Source organism: Rhinopithecus bieti, unplaced genomic scaffold (assembly GCF_001698545.2).
Source record: "Rhinopithecus bieti isolate Rb0 unplaced genomic scaffold, ASM169854v2 scaffold_6547, whole genome shotgun sequence".
NCBI classification, from domain to species: domain Eukaryota; kingdom Metazoa; phylum Chordata; class Mammalia; order Primates; family Cercopithecidae; genus Rhinopithecus; species Rhinopithecus bieti.
This window is the reverse complement of record NW_016805133.1, coordinates 245,857-261,439: the sequence shown is the minus strand read 5'-3', so window position 1 is coordinate 261,439 and position 15,583 is coordinate 245,857. Positions and strand designations below refer to the sequence as shown.

Here is a 15,583-nt window from a genome sequence, read left to right as displayed (position 1 = left end):
ACCATATCTCCAAATACTGTAACATTCTGAGGTAGTAGGGGTTAGGACATCAACACATGAATCTGCAGAGGACACGATTGAGTCTATAACAAACCCCATCATATTTGAAGTGTAGAATAGATATTCAGTAATTCTTTGTCAAATGCAATTCCTGTCTATACAAATAGTCTTATGTGTTACTGTGAAGAATTTTGGGAACCATGGATCTGTTTGACGTATATGAGAATAATTAATTCTAGAAACTCTACAGTTGATTTTCATGAAAAATTTCTGAATAACTATAACCAGCCTGTGAAGAGCCTGAGACCGGTTGGAAGGAAGGTGTGTATCTAATCATTGCCATATGACTGGTCTCCTCCTTGAGTAGGCAGTGACAGAGTCTGTATCTGCTCAACCTGTGTTGTCACCTAGTTTTATCTTTATGGCATGCCCAGTCCAAAGCTTAGTTACCTAAAGAACGCTGGTTGTATGACTGCAACATACAGATGGTCAGACAGACCAAAGTCTTTCAGATGGCCTGATTTGACCATGCTTCTGTAGATACGGGCTAAATGGTGTTAAGGTCCTGACTCCCAAATACAGTCCTGATACTTGATATAGATACTGAAATCTGTATTGGTTTGCTAGGGCTGCCAGAACAAAGTACCACAGGATGGGTGGCTTAAACCACAGGAATTTATAGTCTTACAGTTCTGGAGTCCAGAAGTCTGAGATCAAGGTGTTGGCAGGTTTGGTTTTTTCAGAGGCCTCTCCTTGACATGCAGATGGCTGCCTTCTCCCTATGTCTTCACATGGTCTTTCTTCTGTGTTCTGGTCACCCTATTTTATAAGAATACCGGTCATACTGGGTTAGGGCCCATCCTAATGCCCTCATTTAACCTTAATTTACCTCTTCAAAGACCCCCTCTCCACATTCTGAGGCCCTGTGGGTTGGGACTTTAACAGTGTCCTATCTCTCACATGGGGAGAAGTGCTGAGAAAAGACTGAAATGGGGTTTCAGGGAATATTGTTCCCCTTTGTCTTCCCAGTTGTTGTAGTCCATTCTCGCACTGCTACAAAGAAATGCCTAAAACTGGGTAATTTATATGAAAAGAGGTTTAATTGGCCAATGGTTCCGCAGGCTATACAGGAAGCCTGGCAGCATCTGCTTCTGGGGAGGCCTCAGGGAGCTTTTACTCATGGTAGGAGGCAAAGCCAGAGCAGGCATCTTCACATGGCTGGAGCAGGAGGAAGGGGGCCTGGTGGAGGTGCCACACGCTTTTAAACAACCAGGTCTCATGAGAACTCTGTTATGAGAACAGCACCAGGGGAATGGTACTAAACTGTTAGAAATTGGCCGGGCGCGGTGGCTCAAGCCTGTAATCCCAGCACTTTGGGAGGCCGAGACGGGCGGATCACGAGGTCAGGAGATCGAGACCATCCTGGCTAACATCCTGGCTAACACGGTGAAACCCCGTCTCTACTAAAAAATACAAAAAACTAGCTGGGCGAGGTGGTGGGCGCCTGTAGTCCCAGCTACTCGGGAGGCTGAGGCAGGAGAATGGCGTAAACCCGGGAGGCGGAGCTTGCAGTGAGCTGAGATCCGGCCACTGCACTCCAGGCTGGGCGACAGAGCGAGACTCCATCTCAAAAAAAAAAAAACTGTTAGAAATTGCCCTCATGATCCAGTGACCTCCCAGCAAGCCCCACCTCCAACAGTGGGGATTACATTTCAATATGAGATTTGAGTGGGGACACAGATATAAACCATATCACCAATTTTCAACAAAATTCACAGATTGGGGTGTATGTAATTAAGTATGTATTTAGTTTAATTCTTTCAGATCAACTCCTTTCCTGTTGAGAGATATCCCAGAACCCTGCTGAACGTCTTGCAGTTTCTTGTCAGCAGGTGGATTCTGTACTTTCCCTCTGCTTTTGTGTTTGTTGTTTTCCATGTACAAGCCTTCACAGTCTTGACTGAAGTATTATTCATGGAGTGATTTATTTGCACAAGTAAAAACTTTCGTTAGACTTTCTTCCCAGCAAGCTGAGAAGTGACTCACCTGCCCACTTAGTGCTACTCAGACCTGCCCTCCAGAAGTTTTAGAATTCTGAGATCACACACAGTCAATTTAATTGCTTGGAATATAATTTTTGCTCGTTGGCATTGATTACATAGGTGTTTGTTTAGTTATTCCTAGTGACTGCTCTGCTTTGCTTCCTTGAAACGTTTTTGTCTTAATATCTGCTGTCTTTTGTTTTTGGTCCTAGGAGTGAAAAGGCTCTCAGTGTCTGAGTTAAATGAAATCCTAGAAGAAATTGAGACTGCCATTAAGGAGTACTCTGAGGAGCTGGTGCAGCAGTTGGCTTTACGAGATGAACTGGAGTTTGAAAAGGAAGTGAAAAACAGCTTTATTTCTGTTCTTATTGAAGTGCAAAACAAACAGAAAGAGCACAAAGAAACAGCAAAAAAGAAAAAGAAGCTAAAAAATGGCAGCTCTCAGAATGGGAAGAATGAGAGAAGTCATATGCCTGGCACAGTAAGTGATGTTTTGCAGGAGATGTCGAACGCTGGAAACAGGTTCCGTGGTAGTCCCGGCCTTCCGGGCTGGTGGCAGGTGCGACAGGTTGTACATGGGCAGGAGTATTACACTTCTAATCAGAGCCCAGGGGGATTTTATTCCAGAATACCACTGTGCTTAGTTTCTTCAGAAAGCCGTTTTCTTGAGTAAAGTATACTGGTTATCTGAATAATACTGACTGAAATCTTTAGCAGGGAAGTAAGTGGAAGGAAGAGGGGGCAAAAAAGGAGAATGTCTTGAAGAAAAGAAGCTTTAGCAAGTGACCAGTTTTACTACATCAGAATGTGAAGAGTGGTTATGTATATTTGGCTAGTAGTTTTTTTTTCTTATTTTTGCTGAACTCTTATGAATCGTGTGATCAGAAATTAAAAGGGGTTTATTTAGAGGTAGCAGAACTCTGCTCAAGGCACAGATTGTTTGTAAACAGGTTTCTCCTGATTTTTCCGCGAGTCTGGAATACAAGAAGGTAAGTGACATCAGCCATTTGGCCTACTATTTGGCAGACTAGACTGTTACTGACCGGTGAAAACAAGTTTAGAACTTGAAACGCTGACCCTTTGATAAGTTTTTTTGTGTCGAAGTCTTGTATATTTCTACCTTGATTTTGTTTGTGTGTGAAGAAATGTTGGTTTTATTTTTAGAATGGTTGGGTAAAGGGATCTCTTTTCTCAATGGAACATCTCTTTTAATTTGTGATATCAATAACATGGTCTTACAAATCACAAACTAGCTATTATGGTTTGCAATAATATGAATTCTGTTTTTGATAGTCTGATTTATCTAAAGAATACTTACCAGAGCAATAGATCTCATTAACCAGATGCTGATGGAATCCTGGAAATACAGTTCTAGGATGTGGGCCACCAATGAGCAGTTAACACAAAGAGACTCTTACCATGTAGCTCATTTATTATACTGTTATTAGCCTATGAATAAATCCATTTTTTTAGTGTAATGTTCATTTGTATCTATTTTGAAAGGACATCGCTTATACATTGACTTTGAAAAAAGTTTTCAGATATCTATTATTTTTAAGAAATGGCAGTATTGATTGAATAGGTGTTTAGTCATTCCTAGTGAGTCCTCTGAAAAAAAACCAAAACCAACCCACATTTGTTTGAATATACAATCCTAGAAAATTTGCTTTAAAATATTAGAGACACTATTTTGCATTTGCATCTCATATTTTTAGAACTGGCACCCTTTAAATTGTCTTGTTATACAAGTGGGATTAAATAAAATGCTTAGTTAAAAAGTCATAGCATGGTTGGTAATTTCTGCCTATTTGCTTTTAGGGATTACATGTAAATCCTCCATTTATTGCTGTTAACACTTGGCTGAGAAAAGTAAATTTATCCCTAGAGGGGTTTAAAGGCTTCTTTTGTAACTCCCATGTAAAAGGGTTAGAGTAAATCCATTGTGTAATTTTACATGGCATTTATATTGAGAAAGGATTTGGCAAGGCAACAGTTAGGTCTTACTTCAGCCTTCATTGGTCTTGAAATAGATTCATAGTAACAGTAAATATTTTTCATAATATTTGAACCTTTGAGGTTGCATTTTGCCTGATTTAGTTTGTGTCAAAAATTTTAATCAGTTCAATAATGGCACGGTTAAGCTTGCAGTACCGTATCTTTAAAAGTACTTTAAAAGTACTGTATCCTTTTAAAGCCTAAAATGCGGCTGGGCGCGGTGGCTCACGCCTGTAATCCTGGCACTTTGGAAGGCCAAGGTGGGTGGATCAACATGGCGAAACTCCGTCTCTACTAAAAAATACAAAAATTAGCTGGGTGTGATAGTGCATGCCTGTAATCCCAGCTACTCAGGAGGCTGAGGCATGAGAATCGCTTGAACCCAGGAGGCAGAGTTTGCAGTGAGCCGAGATTGCTCCACCGCACTCCAGCCTGGGCAACAGAACGAGACTCTGTCTCAAAAAAAAAAAAAAAAAAAATAAGGCCTAAAATACCAGGGAAAAATCATCCTGTGACACAAGTAGCCTGAAAGTTGCTCAAAATAAACCCAAAGTGAAATGGCCAGTTGGATAAACACCTTCTAGGAGCTTGCCAAACATTTTACCAAGCATTTTATATCACATACAGTGTTGGCAAGACCTGGTCTCTATGAGTTTACTATTATCAGTGATACTAATTCCTAAAAAATGGTGACCTCCTTAGCATTGTCATGTGTTATCATTTTTTTTTTTCCTACCTGAGATATTTTTGTTTTATTAGCAGGACTTGGAGTTTTTCGTTAAGTATAGAATAACTTCCTTCTGTTTTTCTTGATGTATATTTCACTGAAGCGGTACATCAGTTTGTAGTTGGCATACCATTTTATCTAAAATTGTTACCTTGTTCTCTTTGGTCCAAAGATACTCTCATGAAATCTTGGAGTGGGTATAGAGCAGAGTTAAATTTCTTAATTGTTAATTTTGGAGACAGATTTTGTTTTAAATATTTGTTGTGGCGAAAAAGAAAATAGAGGGCATAGGGATGCTATTTAGAGCATTAGAAAATTTCATTAGACCATGAAAATATGTGAAATGTTCCAGAAAGTATTACCTGATAAAAGTGAAATATTATTTTGATGGGAGTTTTAGGTTTAAAATAACCATAATGCTGTATGTTGGGTAAGGTGAAATAGCATTCATTCATTCAGCAAGGATTTGTGGAGTGTCTTCCTGTGGCAAGTGTTCTTCAAGATACAGTGGGCAGGATGACTTATGATGGTAATTCTTGCACTTTGAGAGGCTGAGGTGGGAGGATCCCTTGAACCCAGGAGTTTGAGACCAGACTGGGCAATATAGTGATACCTTGTCTTTACAAAATAAAAATTATAAAATTAGCCAGGTGTGGTGGCAAGCACCTGTAGTCCCAACTTCTTGGGGGTCCGAGGCGAGAGGATTGCTTGAGCCCAGGAGGGTGAGGCTGCAGTGGGCCATGGTCACACCATTCCACTTACAGCCTGACCCTGTCTCAAAAGACCCTGTCTCAAACAAAAAGCAAAAAAACAAAGAAAACCACAGTGGTGAATAGAATAGAATAGACAAGGCCCATCCCATGCCTTCCTGGAGCTTATAGTCTAATGAATAGGCTAATGACGGAGAAAGGCAATAAACAAAAGAATGAATAGATGATGGAATTTTAGTAGTAAATAAAGACCATGAAGGAAACCGAAGGCTGGGTGAGGCGGTAGATAGTGATGCTGTTGGGAAGCTGTTTTGGAGAGTGTCGCTACACCACTGCTTCTCATTGACAAGGGAGGCTGCCTAGTCCCTTTCCAATTCTCAGTTTGGAGGGGAGGTTAGAGGAGTGGACCTCTTTGGGAAATGCAGTTCAAGAGAATGGCAGGCTTTATATTTCCTCTGTCCTTTTTTGCAGCATCTGGAGGAGCAGAGGATGGGGGTTAGAGAAGGGCACTGTCCATTTATCACTGTGGTGACTCACATGTATTTCTTTGTACTGACCATGCTGTTTTGGGTGACGCTTGATGTTCAGTGTTCTTCTGGAATCAAATTCCTTGCCTCCTTCTTCTGTCCACTTGGGGGATTTTTTTTTTTCCACTCATCCTTCAAAATCATGGCCAAGCACTGTCTTCCTTTCTTAGAACCTTCCTTGATGACTCTGTCTCTGATGCAGAGTTGACTACTCTCTCTTTTAAAGGGGATTAGTATTATTCCTCTTTACTATTTCTATTATCACTGTCGTATCATACTGCAATTTTTTGTTTTCATGCCTATCTCTGTTTTGTGTCCCTAAGGATAAGAAAGTTAACTTTACTTTCTTGGTATTCTTAGATCCAACCTTAGGTACCTAATAAATTTCTGCTGAATGAATGAGTGAACGAAAGATAAGCTTGCAAATGTGTATTTCTATCTTGGATCTTTCTGCCAGGTGTCAAACCCATGGACCATAAATCGAATATTGACTAACAGCTTTGGGTTAAGAGCTGTGTTTGAATCTTGGTCCTGCCAATGTATACAGATGGCTTTGAATTTTGGAGAGATTAAATGAAATTATGTATAAGATTAGCAAACATAGCAAACACCATGAGCAAATGCTAATTATTATATATGTCCAACTGCCTACTAGACAATTCCCTTTGGGTATCTTGTAGGAGTCTGAAATTTATACTGTTAAACCAAAATTACCATTTTCCTAAATTTGAATTATGTTCCTTTGGTTAGCAAAATTAGTTTATCCACTCACTGAAACCGATAGAATTTCGAAGTCAAAGAATATACAGTTTTAAACGGCTTTAAATGACCAGCTTTTCAGATTATTCTGTAGAAATGTGGTCCAGTAAGAGCATAAGAATGGCCATTTTCCCACACCTCCCACCAACGGTGGATATTACGAGCTTTTTAATATACACCGATTGCATAGGCAAACAATGGGTTTGATCTATTGACTATTTGTATTCTTTTATGAGTTGCCTATTATGTTTATATGCCTATTATGAGATGTTTTCATATTTATTTGTGAGGGTACACATACTTTTGATATTGAAGCACCACACTGTGTTGTAATCATTGGCTTAAACGTCTCTTCTGACAGAGTGCGAGCTCTTTAAAGCTCATTCACACTGCTTTCCCAGCACCTCTCCTCATTTCTTGTTCTTTGCACGTCACTTAATGCGTGTTTGTTGAATTGAAACTTCAGTGTACAGGAGATTGAATCCCGAAGGATTTAGATTTGTAGTATTTGAATTATTACTGTTCTATTGGGGATTTTTATTGGGGGAGCCAGGCTTCTGTTATATCAAACATTCACAGGTCATTGAGTTTCAGTAGCAGTTCTCATGAATACAAGAATAGGTCGAACAACACCAGGTTATGTTGTAATTTAGTAGTTGCTATTCATCTAGTGTTATCTGAAGTTGTCTGGGCATTATGGCCTACCTGCTTAGCATCATAACTTAGTAAACTTATATGTATGAAAATGGAATACTTACTCTCTGAGCATCTAGTAACAAATCTTTGACTTGACCGTCACATGTAAGGTTGCTTATGCTAAGTCTTATTGAGAAGATAGAAATCGATAGTCTTTTCTGTTTGCCGTAATCACATTGAACTTTCAAGAGAGAATTTCTAGTGTGTTACACTCACCACCGTCAAAAATGCATGACTGCTTCAGTCAACCCTGAAAAAGTTATATACTGACAACTTTTGGGATATTAGCAATCAGTGACTAATGGTAGCAGAGAAAAGAAAAAACTGTAAAAAGAATCACATTACCCTAATTTATTGCTTTTGGGGGTTAGGGAGAGAATTGCTTAAGGATAGGGGAGAGCTAGGGCTTAGATGATACACACTCTTTCTTGTATATATTTTCTTTCGCAGATATATTGCTTCGTTTTTGTGACTCAGCTCATGTTATAATATGACTGATAGCCTTTATTTAGGGCTTCTGTTTAAAACAACATGGACCTGGCTTTTCCCCCCCTTCTCTTTAATTTGGAATTTTTTTAACAGCACATTTGCACAGATGATCTAGATCAGGGATTGTCAAAGCAGACTACTGCCCAAGGGCTAAATCAACCCTTCACCTGTTTTATGAATACCGTTTTACTGGAACACAGCTATGTTCATTCATTTATCTGTCATCTGTAGCAGCTTTGGTGCTATATGGACAGAGTTGAGTGGTTGCCATAGAGACTGTGTGGCTTACAAAGCCTAAAATAATTAATGCCTGGCTCTTTACAGAAAAAGTTTGCCAATCTCTGATTTAGACTTAGTAAAATTAAAAAGTAGAGAAAAAAAGTTATGAACTCCAGTTAAGTGAGTTTGCATAGCTAAAAAGAGTACTGTCATGTGTCTGAAATTTGTATTTAAAAGGTTGCCTTGTTTTATCATGAGATTATCATGAGTTGTTCCTTTTCTCAGAGCCCCTTCAGCAGCAGCCTGAGCTTTGCCCCCAGATAGTGACATCTTGGCCAGCCAGTCTCCAAGCTCTGTGTGGTGGCTTCTTGCCTAACAGCAGACCTCTGTGCTGTGTGTCTGAATCCCGGTAGCTAGGTGAAGAGAGCGAGCAGGTAGACCAGTGTTCTCTAGATGTGGAGACAAACAAAAGGAATAAAAATGTTGGCAGTCCCTTGGAGATCCTGTATTATACACAGTGATAAAACGTGATTTTAAAAGAAGGTTAGAGGAGAAGTGCAAAAGGTACTGAGTTTTTTTCTCCCTTTATCTTTTTTTTTTTTTTTTTTTGGTAGAGATGGGGTTTCACCATGTTGGCCAGGCTTGCCTCGAACTCCTGATCTCAGGTGATCCACCTGCCTTGGCCTTCCAAAGTGCTGGGATTATAGGAGTGAGTGACAGTGTCCAGCCTTTTTCCCCTTTATCTAAGCAGTGGTGCTTGAGGTACTAAATTCTACTTGATATACATTTTTTTTTTTTTTTGAGACAGGGTCTCACTCTGTTGCCCAGGCTGGAGTGCAGTGGTGCCATCTGGGCCCACTGCAGCCTCTACCTCCCCGGTTCAAGCGATTCTCCTATCTCAGCCTCCCGAGTAGCTGGGATTACAGGCGCCTGCCACCACACCTGGCTAATTTTTGTATTTTAGTAGAGATGGGATTTCACCAAGTTGGCCAGGATGGTCTTGAACTACTGGCCTCAAGCGATCCACCCACCTCGGCCTCCCAAAGTGCTGGGATTACAGGCGTGAGCCACCGTGCCTGGCTCCGATATACATTCTTGAATGTAAATATTGACATATTTTAACAATAATTTGTTGGTGATATTTGATAGTATCTTGCTGCATTTTCTTTAGTGCAAAGCATTTACTAAAAATTACTGTTAGCATGATGGAAGGTCATTGTAGGGTGGAGAGAAACTTGAATATATAATGATTATTTTAATAATTCAAACCTATGAATTATGAATTACTTTAGATGTGGAACACATTTGTTTTATGAAAAATAATATTACCTAGAGAAATATATGTCATCATCAGTTTTGATATATTTTATCATCTACTCTTTGTTTTCTGCAATGGTTTTTGGTGGTAGGCTGGTAATGGTGAATTTTCATGACCAAGCAGTTAATGTAGTAAAAATCAGGAGTCCATTCTTGACTTCTTTATGTCTTAGAGAGGTCATTGTTTATATATAAACAAGTTCACATAAAAGCTGTAATATGCCAGGAAATTGTGTTCTTCTTGTATACAGTCTTGTGTGCCACATAGTGATATTTCAGTCAGTCATGGACTGCGTATAGATAGATGATGGAGTCAGGATTATAATGCTGTATTTTTGCTGTACTTTTTCTGTGTTTATCTACATTTAGATACACAAATACTTACCATTGTGTTACTGTTGTATGTATTATTCAGTATAGTAACAGGCTGTGTAGGTTTGTAGGAGCCATAGGCTGTACCATGTAGCCTAGGTATGGAGTAGGCGATACAATTATGTAGGTTTGTGTAAGGACACTCTGTGATGGTCTATACAGCGACAAAGTTGCCTGACTCATTTCTTAGAATGTATCCTCGTTTTTAAGCAGCACATGACTGTACTTAGAGTATTTATAAGTTTCAGGAAGGAATTTCTAAAATTGCCAAGATCAATTATTATATTCTAGTTTTAGTGGCTTTGAAAATATTTGGCAAAATTAATTTAGTTTCCACATTAATATTAAGTTACATAAAATTTTAAAAAAATCTTCAAATATAAAATTTATTTAATGTTAATTTNTGATGGTCTATACAGCGACAAAGTTGCCTGACTCATTTCTTAGAATGTATCCTCGTTTTTAAGCAGCACATGACTGTACTTAGAGTATTTATAAGTTTCAGGAAGGAATTTCTAAAATTGCCAAGATCAATTATTATATTCTAGTTTTAGTGGCTTTGAAAATATTTGGCAAAAATTAATTTAGTTTCCACATTAATATTAAGTTACATAAAAATTTTAAAAAAATCTTCAAATATAAAAATTTATTTAATGTTAATTTTGAAGATCTTTGTATTAATTTTTTTCTGCCATAAAAATAAACGTATATAATAGGTGTTTAATATTGAAGATTTTCAAGTGTGTATCTGCTTAGGTATAATGTATATTTTCTAATTTACTTAGATCTGTTTTTTTAAAAAAATATTTTTGGTAGAATTGGCTTTTATAACTGCTTTATAATTCACATTAAAATTATTTGAAGTGTTAAAACGATATTACTTTTACACCTTAATATCTTAACTATTTGAATATTTGTACTCTAAATTTTTTACACTTGTTTCCTCATGTTTTGATTATTTTATTAAAAATTAAACCTACTATTTTATAAATTAATGTTTGAAAATCATATTCAAGCTATTGAAAATGACGTGATTTATAAGGAACAATAATTATGTTTTAATTTTGCTTTCGTCTGAACCTCCTGAGTATAAAGAATATTAATGAAGTAAGAGTAGAGTAGAGTAACAGTCAGAAATAGATGAAAAGCATTCCTTGATTGCTTTTTCAAACCTTTTTTCTGACATTGAGCTTTGATACTGAGATTTTGAAATGATTTCCTGGCCAGTTAGAAATCTGTACCAGTTGGTGTCAGGTGAGGCTGAGAAACAAGTTTGGTAGCAGGAATAGTGTAAATTTCCTGGGCCCTTTGTTTGTCTTGCTTTCCCTGTCTTGGATGTTGCTTTCTGTGAAGTTGGTTGAACTGGTGAATATGCTGTGTGTAGAATAAGCTGATATGTTTAGGATACCAGAGAAGAACTAACAAACTACAGCACTGTATCTGATTCTTGTTCACTTTTATGTAGCATAGTGTTCTCCAGCTCTTTTCTTTTTATTGTTCAGAAAGACCGAATTATTTGTTAACTTGTTTTCTGTTTCAACTTTTTTGCTGATTCTATACTTAGTCATAGACAGTAATGTCTCTTCTGTATGTTGTTTTCAGTCCTGTCAGCTAGGAACTATAATCAGGGATTTATTCTTTCTCAGCTGCGATTTTATTTATATTAGAAGAACTTGAAATGCTGTTTTTGCTGTTCTGGAGAAAAGTAGAAAGGTGTGGTTATTTCTCTTTGGGAGTTGTGTCTAAAATATTATTGTAGCCTTTTTATTTTCAGAAATTATAGCCAGTACTTTTTTGAATATTGATATTTGCTGAGCACTTTGCTAGGTACTTGCATGGATTATTTCATGTAACCTTCACAACAACCCTGTGAAGAAGGTATTATTGTTATTATTTCCATTTCATAAATGAGTAAACAAAACTTCACAGGGACCTTGGCTCACAGAACCAGCATGCATTGGAATGTGGTTGTGGAGTTACTTAGAGGTGGATGGAAGGACCCTTGGCTTGAATTTTCCTTTTCTGAGCTTTGCAAGGATGTTGTAAATGGGCCTTGGGGATCTTGGCCCGTTTCTTTGTCTTTCAGATTTTGGTGAATTTTTCTAAATCTATATCCTATTTACACATTGTTGCTCCTGGTTTTGTCTGAGAAAAGTTTCCAGATAAGGACCGATTTTGAGACTTTCAATACATACTTACGCCAGGGAAGGAAATAACCACGAGGCAGTGGTGAGTATTCTCAGCATAAATACTGGTGTTGAAGCAATGTATTGAATACCCTCTTCCTCCGTCCTTGCCACATTACTTTGGCATTTGTCAGTAGTGAGGGCAACAATAAAGTAAATACTGTAATGCTTAATCATTTTCCTGCTCACAAATAGGCTCCTATCAAAAATTCCATTCAGAGAGGCGCATTTTATAGCACTATTAACTCCTTCCTACAGAGGTAGTGGGAAATGGATGAATCAGTTACAAAGTAACTTTAGATTCAGAATTTTCACCAGCTCTTCACTTTGAGTTTGAACACTTGGATTCTTTATTTCAAACTTGGAAATGGTAGATTAAATGGAGGGAGGATTGGGTTTTCTGATATACCGAATTATTGCAGTTATTTAAATTAAACTGTAACAAATCGTTTTTTCTTTTCTTTTAAAAAATTATTTACTTATTTATTTATTTAGTAACAAATCTTTAGTGTCCTTCATTTCATTCAGCATTCATAACCCTGAGACTTAGCTCTGTTGGCGCTTTGATAATGTCTGTGGTACTTGAACCTTGAGAAATGTTAACAAAGAAATGCTTCCCTCCTTTCTCCCCTCCCACTCTCTCTCCCTCCTCCCCTACCCCTGCTGTCTCTCCTTCTCCTTGTCCTCCTACTTATAAAATTTAAGCATAGAGAAAATCTTCCCTCTGGCCCAGTTAAGCATCATAAGCACCTAATAATACCGCATCTGCTCTCAAGGTTGTAAATGTAGTGCTTCTAAATGAGGTGACGTTTACGAAAAAGTAAATTTAACCTGCCTCAGAGGTTTTATCTTTTTAAAATTCATTTTGCCTTCCAAAAGGGTGTATTATTTTTTGGAATTTACAGGGCGGCTATAAAACAGAATGCACAGTATGCTCTACACAGTTCGTTTCCTGTTTCTTCCTGGTCTCACTGCCCTGGGCTCTCTTTACCTTTATCCTTCTAGTTCACTGATCTTCTACTTGCTGCTATTTGAGTATCCTAGCTAGGGGTTTGAGATTTCTTTTTTTTTTTTTTTTTGAAACGGAGTCTCGCTCTGTTGCCTGGGCTGGAGTGCAATGGTGCAATCTCGGCTCACTGCAACCTCCACCTCCCGGGTTCCAGTGATTCTCCTGCCTCAGCCTCTCGAGTAGCTGGGATTACAGGCACCCGCCACCACGTCCAGCTAATTTTTGTATTTGTAGTAGAGACAAGGTTTTACCAGGTTGGCCAGGCTGGTCTCAAACTCCTGACGTCAGGTGATCCACCCACCTCGGCCTCCCAAAGTGCTGGGATTACAGGCGTGAGCCTCTGTGCCTGGCAGGGGTTTGAGATTTCTTAGTCACTCCATTGTTTTATGTTTTACAAACCACGCCAACAATATTATTTCATTAATCTCATGTTGCTTTCCTAGACTAGATTCTTCAGTGGACTTTTCCAGAACTCCATTATTCACTCTTCTGAAAAATAACTTTATGTTCTGTCATGTCATCTTTATTCTGTTCACATTCAACTTATTTTGGGCTTTTTTTTTTCTTTCTCTCCTGCAAGAAGTCAAGACACCTCATGATATGGTGAAAAGATCACAGACTCTAAGGCTCTTGGGTTCTGGTATTAGGAGTGTCACAACTTCAGCTTACGCGACGTTTATAAATGCCTGCTATGGCTCAGGCACTATGCAAGCTGCGGGGATGGAGAGATGCATAAGACCTGTCTCTCCCTTCAGAATGTAGTCATTTCCTCATAAGAAAATGAAGCCCTTGGACTCTGAATGTATCATCTGGCTGTGCATTTCTGCCATTCTGGAGCACTCATTTATTTAGTCCCATAGAGTATGTGTGTGTGTGTGCGTGCACACGCATGTGTGTGTCTATGCATATGTGTATGTTTTTAATTTGCTTTCTTAATAATGGATCTTTTTGGTTGAATTAATTCATAGACTCATAGGATTTACAAATAAGAAGACGTTTAAAGTTAATATTATTTAATCCTGTGTTTTACAGGTGAGGAAACAGGCCTTAGCAGTAAAGTGACTGCCTTCCTGTCACACAATTAGTGGCAAAGCTGGGAAGGAACCCAGATCTTTGATTTCTAATTCAGCACTTTTCTGCCCAAGCTGACTAATTTTCTGATTCTAAGACTTTTGCCTGAGATGTGATTCCTGGTTTCATACAGAAATCTGGAAGTATCCCACTGGTATTGATAAGAACTGCTGTAGCGTTTAGCAGGCTAGGTCACTGACTATCAGTCAGATGCCTCCTACATATTGAAGTCTGGTTTTTGCTTTTTGGAGCATATGAAAGAAGTATCTGACATTTTTTTTTCCTGTCCTTAAGGATTTTGAGAACTGAGTTGAATTTATGAAAATTAACCAGAATTTTGTTTTCTTTATTGTTTCTCTTTAGATCTTGTGCCCTCTAACTCCCCATTAAAAATACCTTGATTACTTTTCTTATACTATTATTAGGCAAACATAAATTGATCCACAGTTATGTCCCCAGCATGAGTGTTAAGGATGTCGAATCAATTTCAGTTTTCCAGGAATGTGCTGTCCATGGGATGCAGTTTGAGATGATGAACTATCCAGTGTGCTTTAGTGCGGTGATTCTCAACCAGGCCAGTTTTGCCCCCCACAGGACATGAGTCAATGTCTGAAAACATTTGTTGTTGTCACAACTGGGGGCAGGGTGGGGAAGGATGGGGTGGTACTGCTGGCATCCTGGTGAACAGAGACTGGAGGTGCTAGGAGAGATCCCACCCCACTGCACTGACCCCCGTGACAAGAATGATCTGACCAGAAATGTCAGTAGTGTCAACACGAAGAAACCTGGGTACAGGGTGTGATAATTGCTATATTCAAAACAACTACCACGTTTTTAGTGTTTTCTGAGCCTAGCTGTGTTCTGTAGTCTAGGTGGACATATATTACTATTGCCCCTAGCTAGGTTTATGGGTCTGGGAAGGCTGAATTGCACCCTGATGTCAGTTAGGAAAGTTAAGCCAGCCGTTGCAACACATTGGCACACAATAGGGGAGAGAAGACAGGGTTGCTGCAATACAATCTTACAAAAAGGAGGTGAGAATGGGCATATCCATAGATACTGTGTTCCATCCTGTTGAATGAGAATTGCGAGACTCCTGCACGCTAGCTGTGGTGTGAATTCCCGAGTTGGCCAGGTTGGCTGCTTTTGGTTTTGTTCTCTGAGAAGATCTCTCTTGTCTAATGTCCTTTGTGGTTCATCTGGGATGGGTGTATAAGTCATATTTCAGCTCAGATGTCGTCTCCTCAGAGAGCTTTTCTCTGACGTCTGAGTAGAAAGTAGGCATCCAGTTTTTAATCGCCTTGTTGGAGCTAGGGATAGGGCGTGTGTTAGTTATCTGCAGCATTCAGTTCATTTACGTGTTGTACTTTTTGTGCCTCCGTTATGCTGGAATGTAAGGTCAGGAGGGTGGGAGGGGCCTTGGCTGATGTGTTCAGTCTGAATCTCTAATACCTGGAATGGTAT

General features: G+C 38.9%; 1 protein-coding gene across 4 annotated transcripts in view; it reads left to right on the top strand.

Moving 5' to 3' along the window:
• Positions 1–15,583, top strand: part of FEZ2 (fasciculation and elongation protein zeta 2) — a 69,663-nt gene that overhangs the window by 18,106 nt on the left and 35,974 nt on the right. For all 4 annotated transcript variants that reach the window (XM_017871281.1, XM_017871284.1, XM_017871285.1 and 1 more), the window contains exon 5: positions 2,255–2,523. In XM_017871281.1, the coding sequence (XP_017726770.1) occupies positions 2,255–2,523 (269 nt within the window). The remainder of the gene's footprint in view (positions 1–2,254; positions 2,524–15,583) is intronic.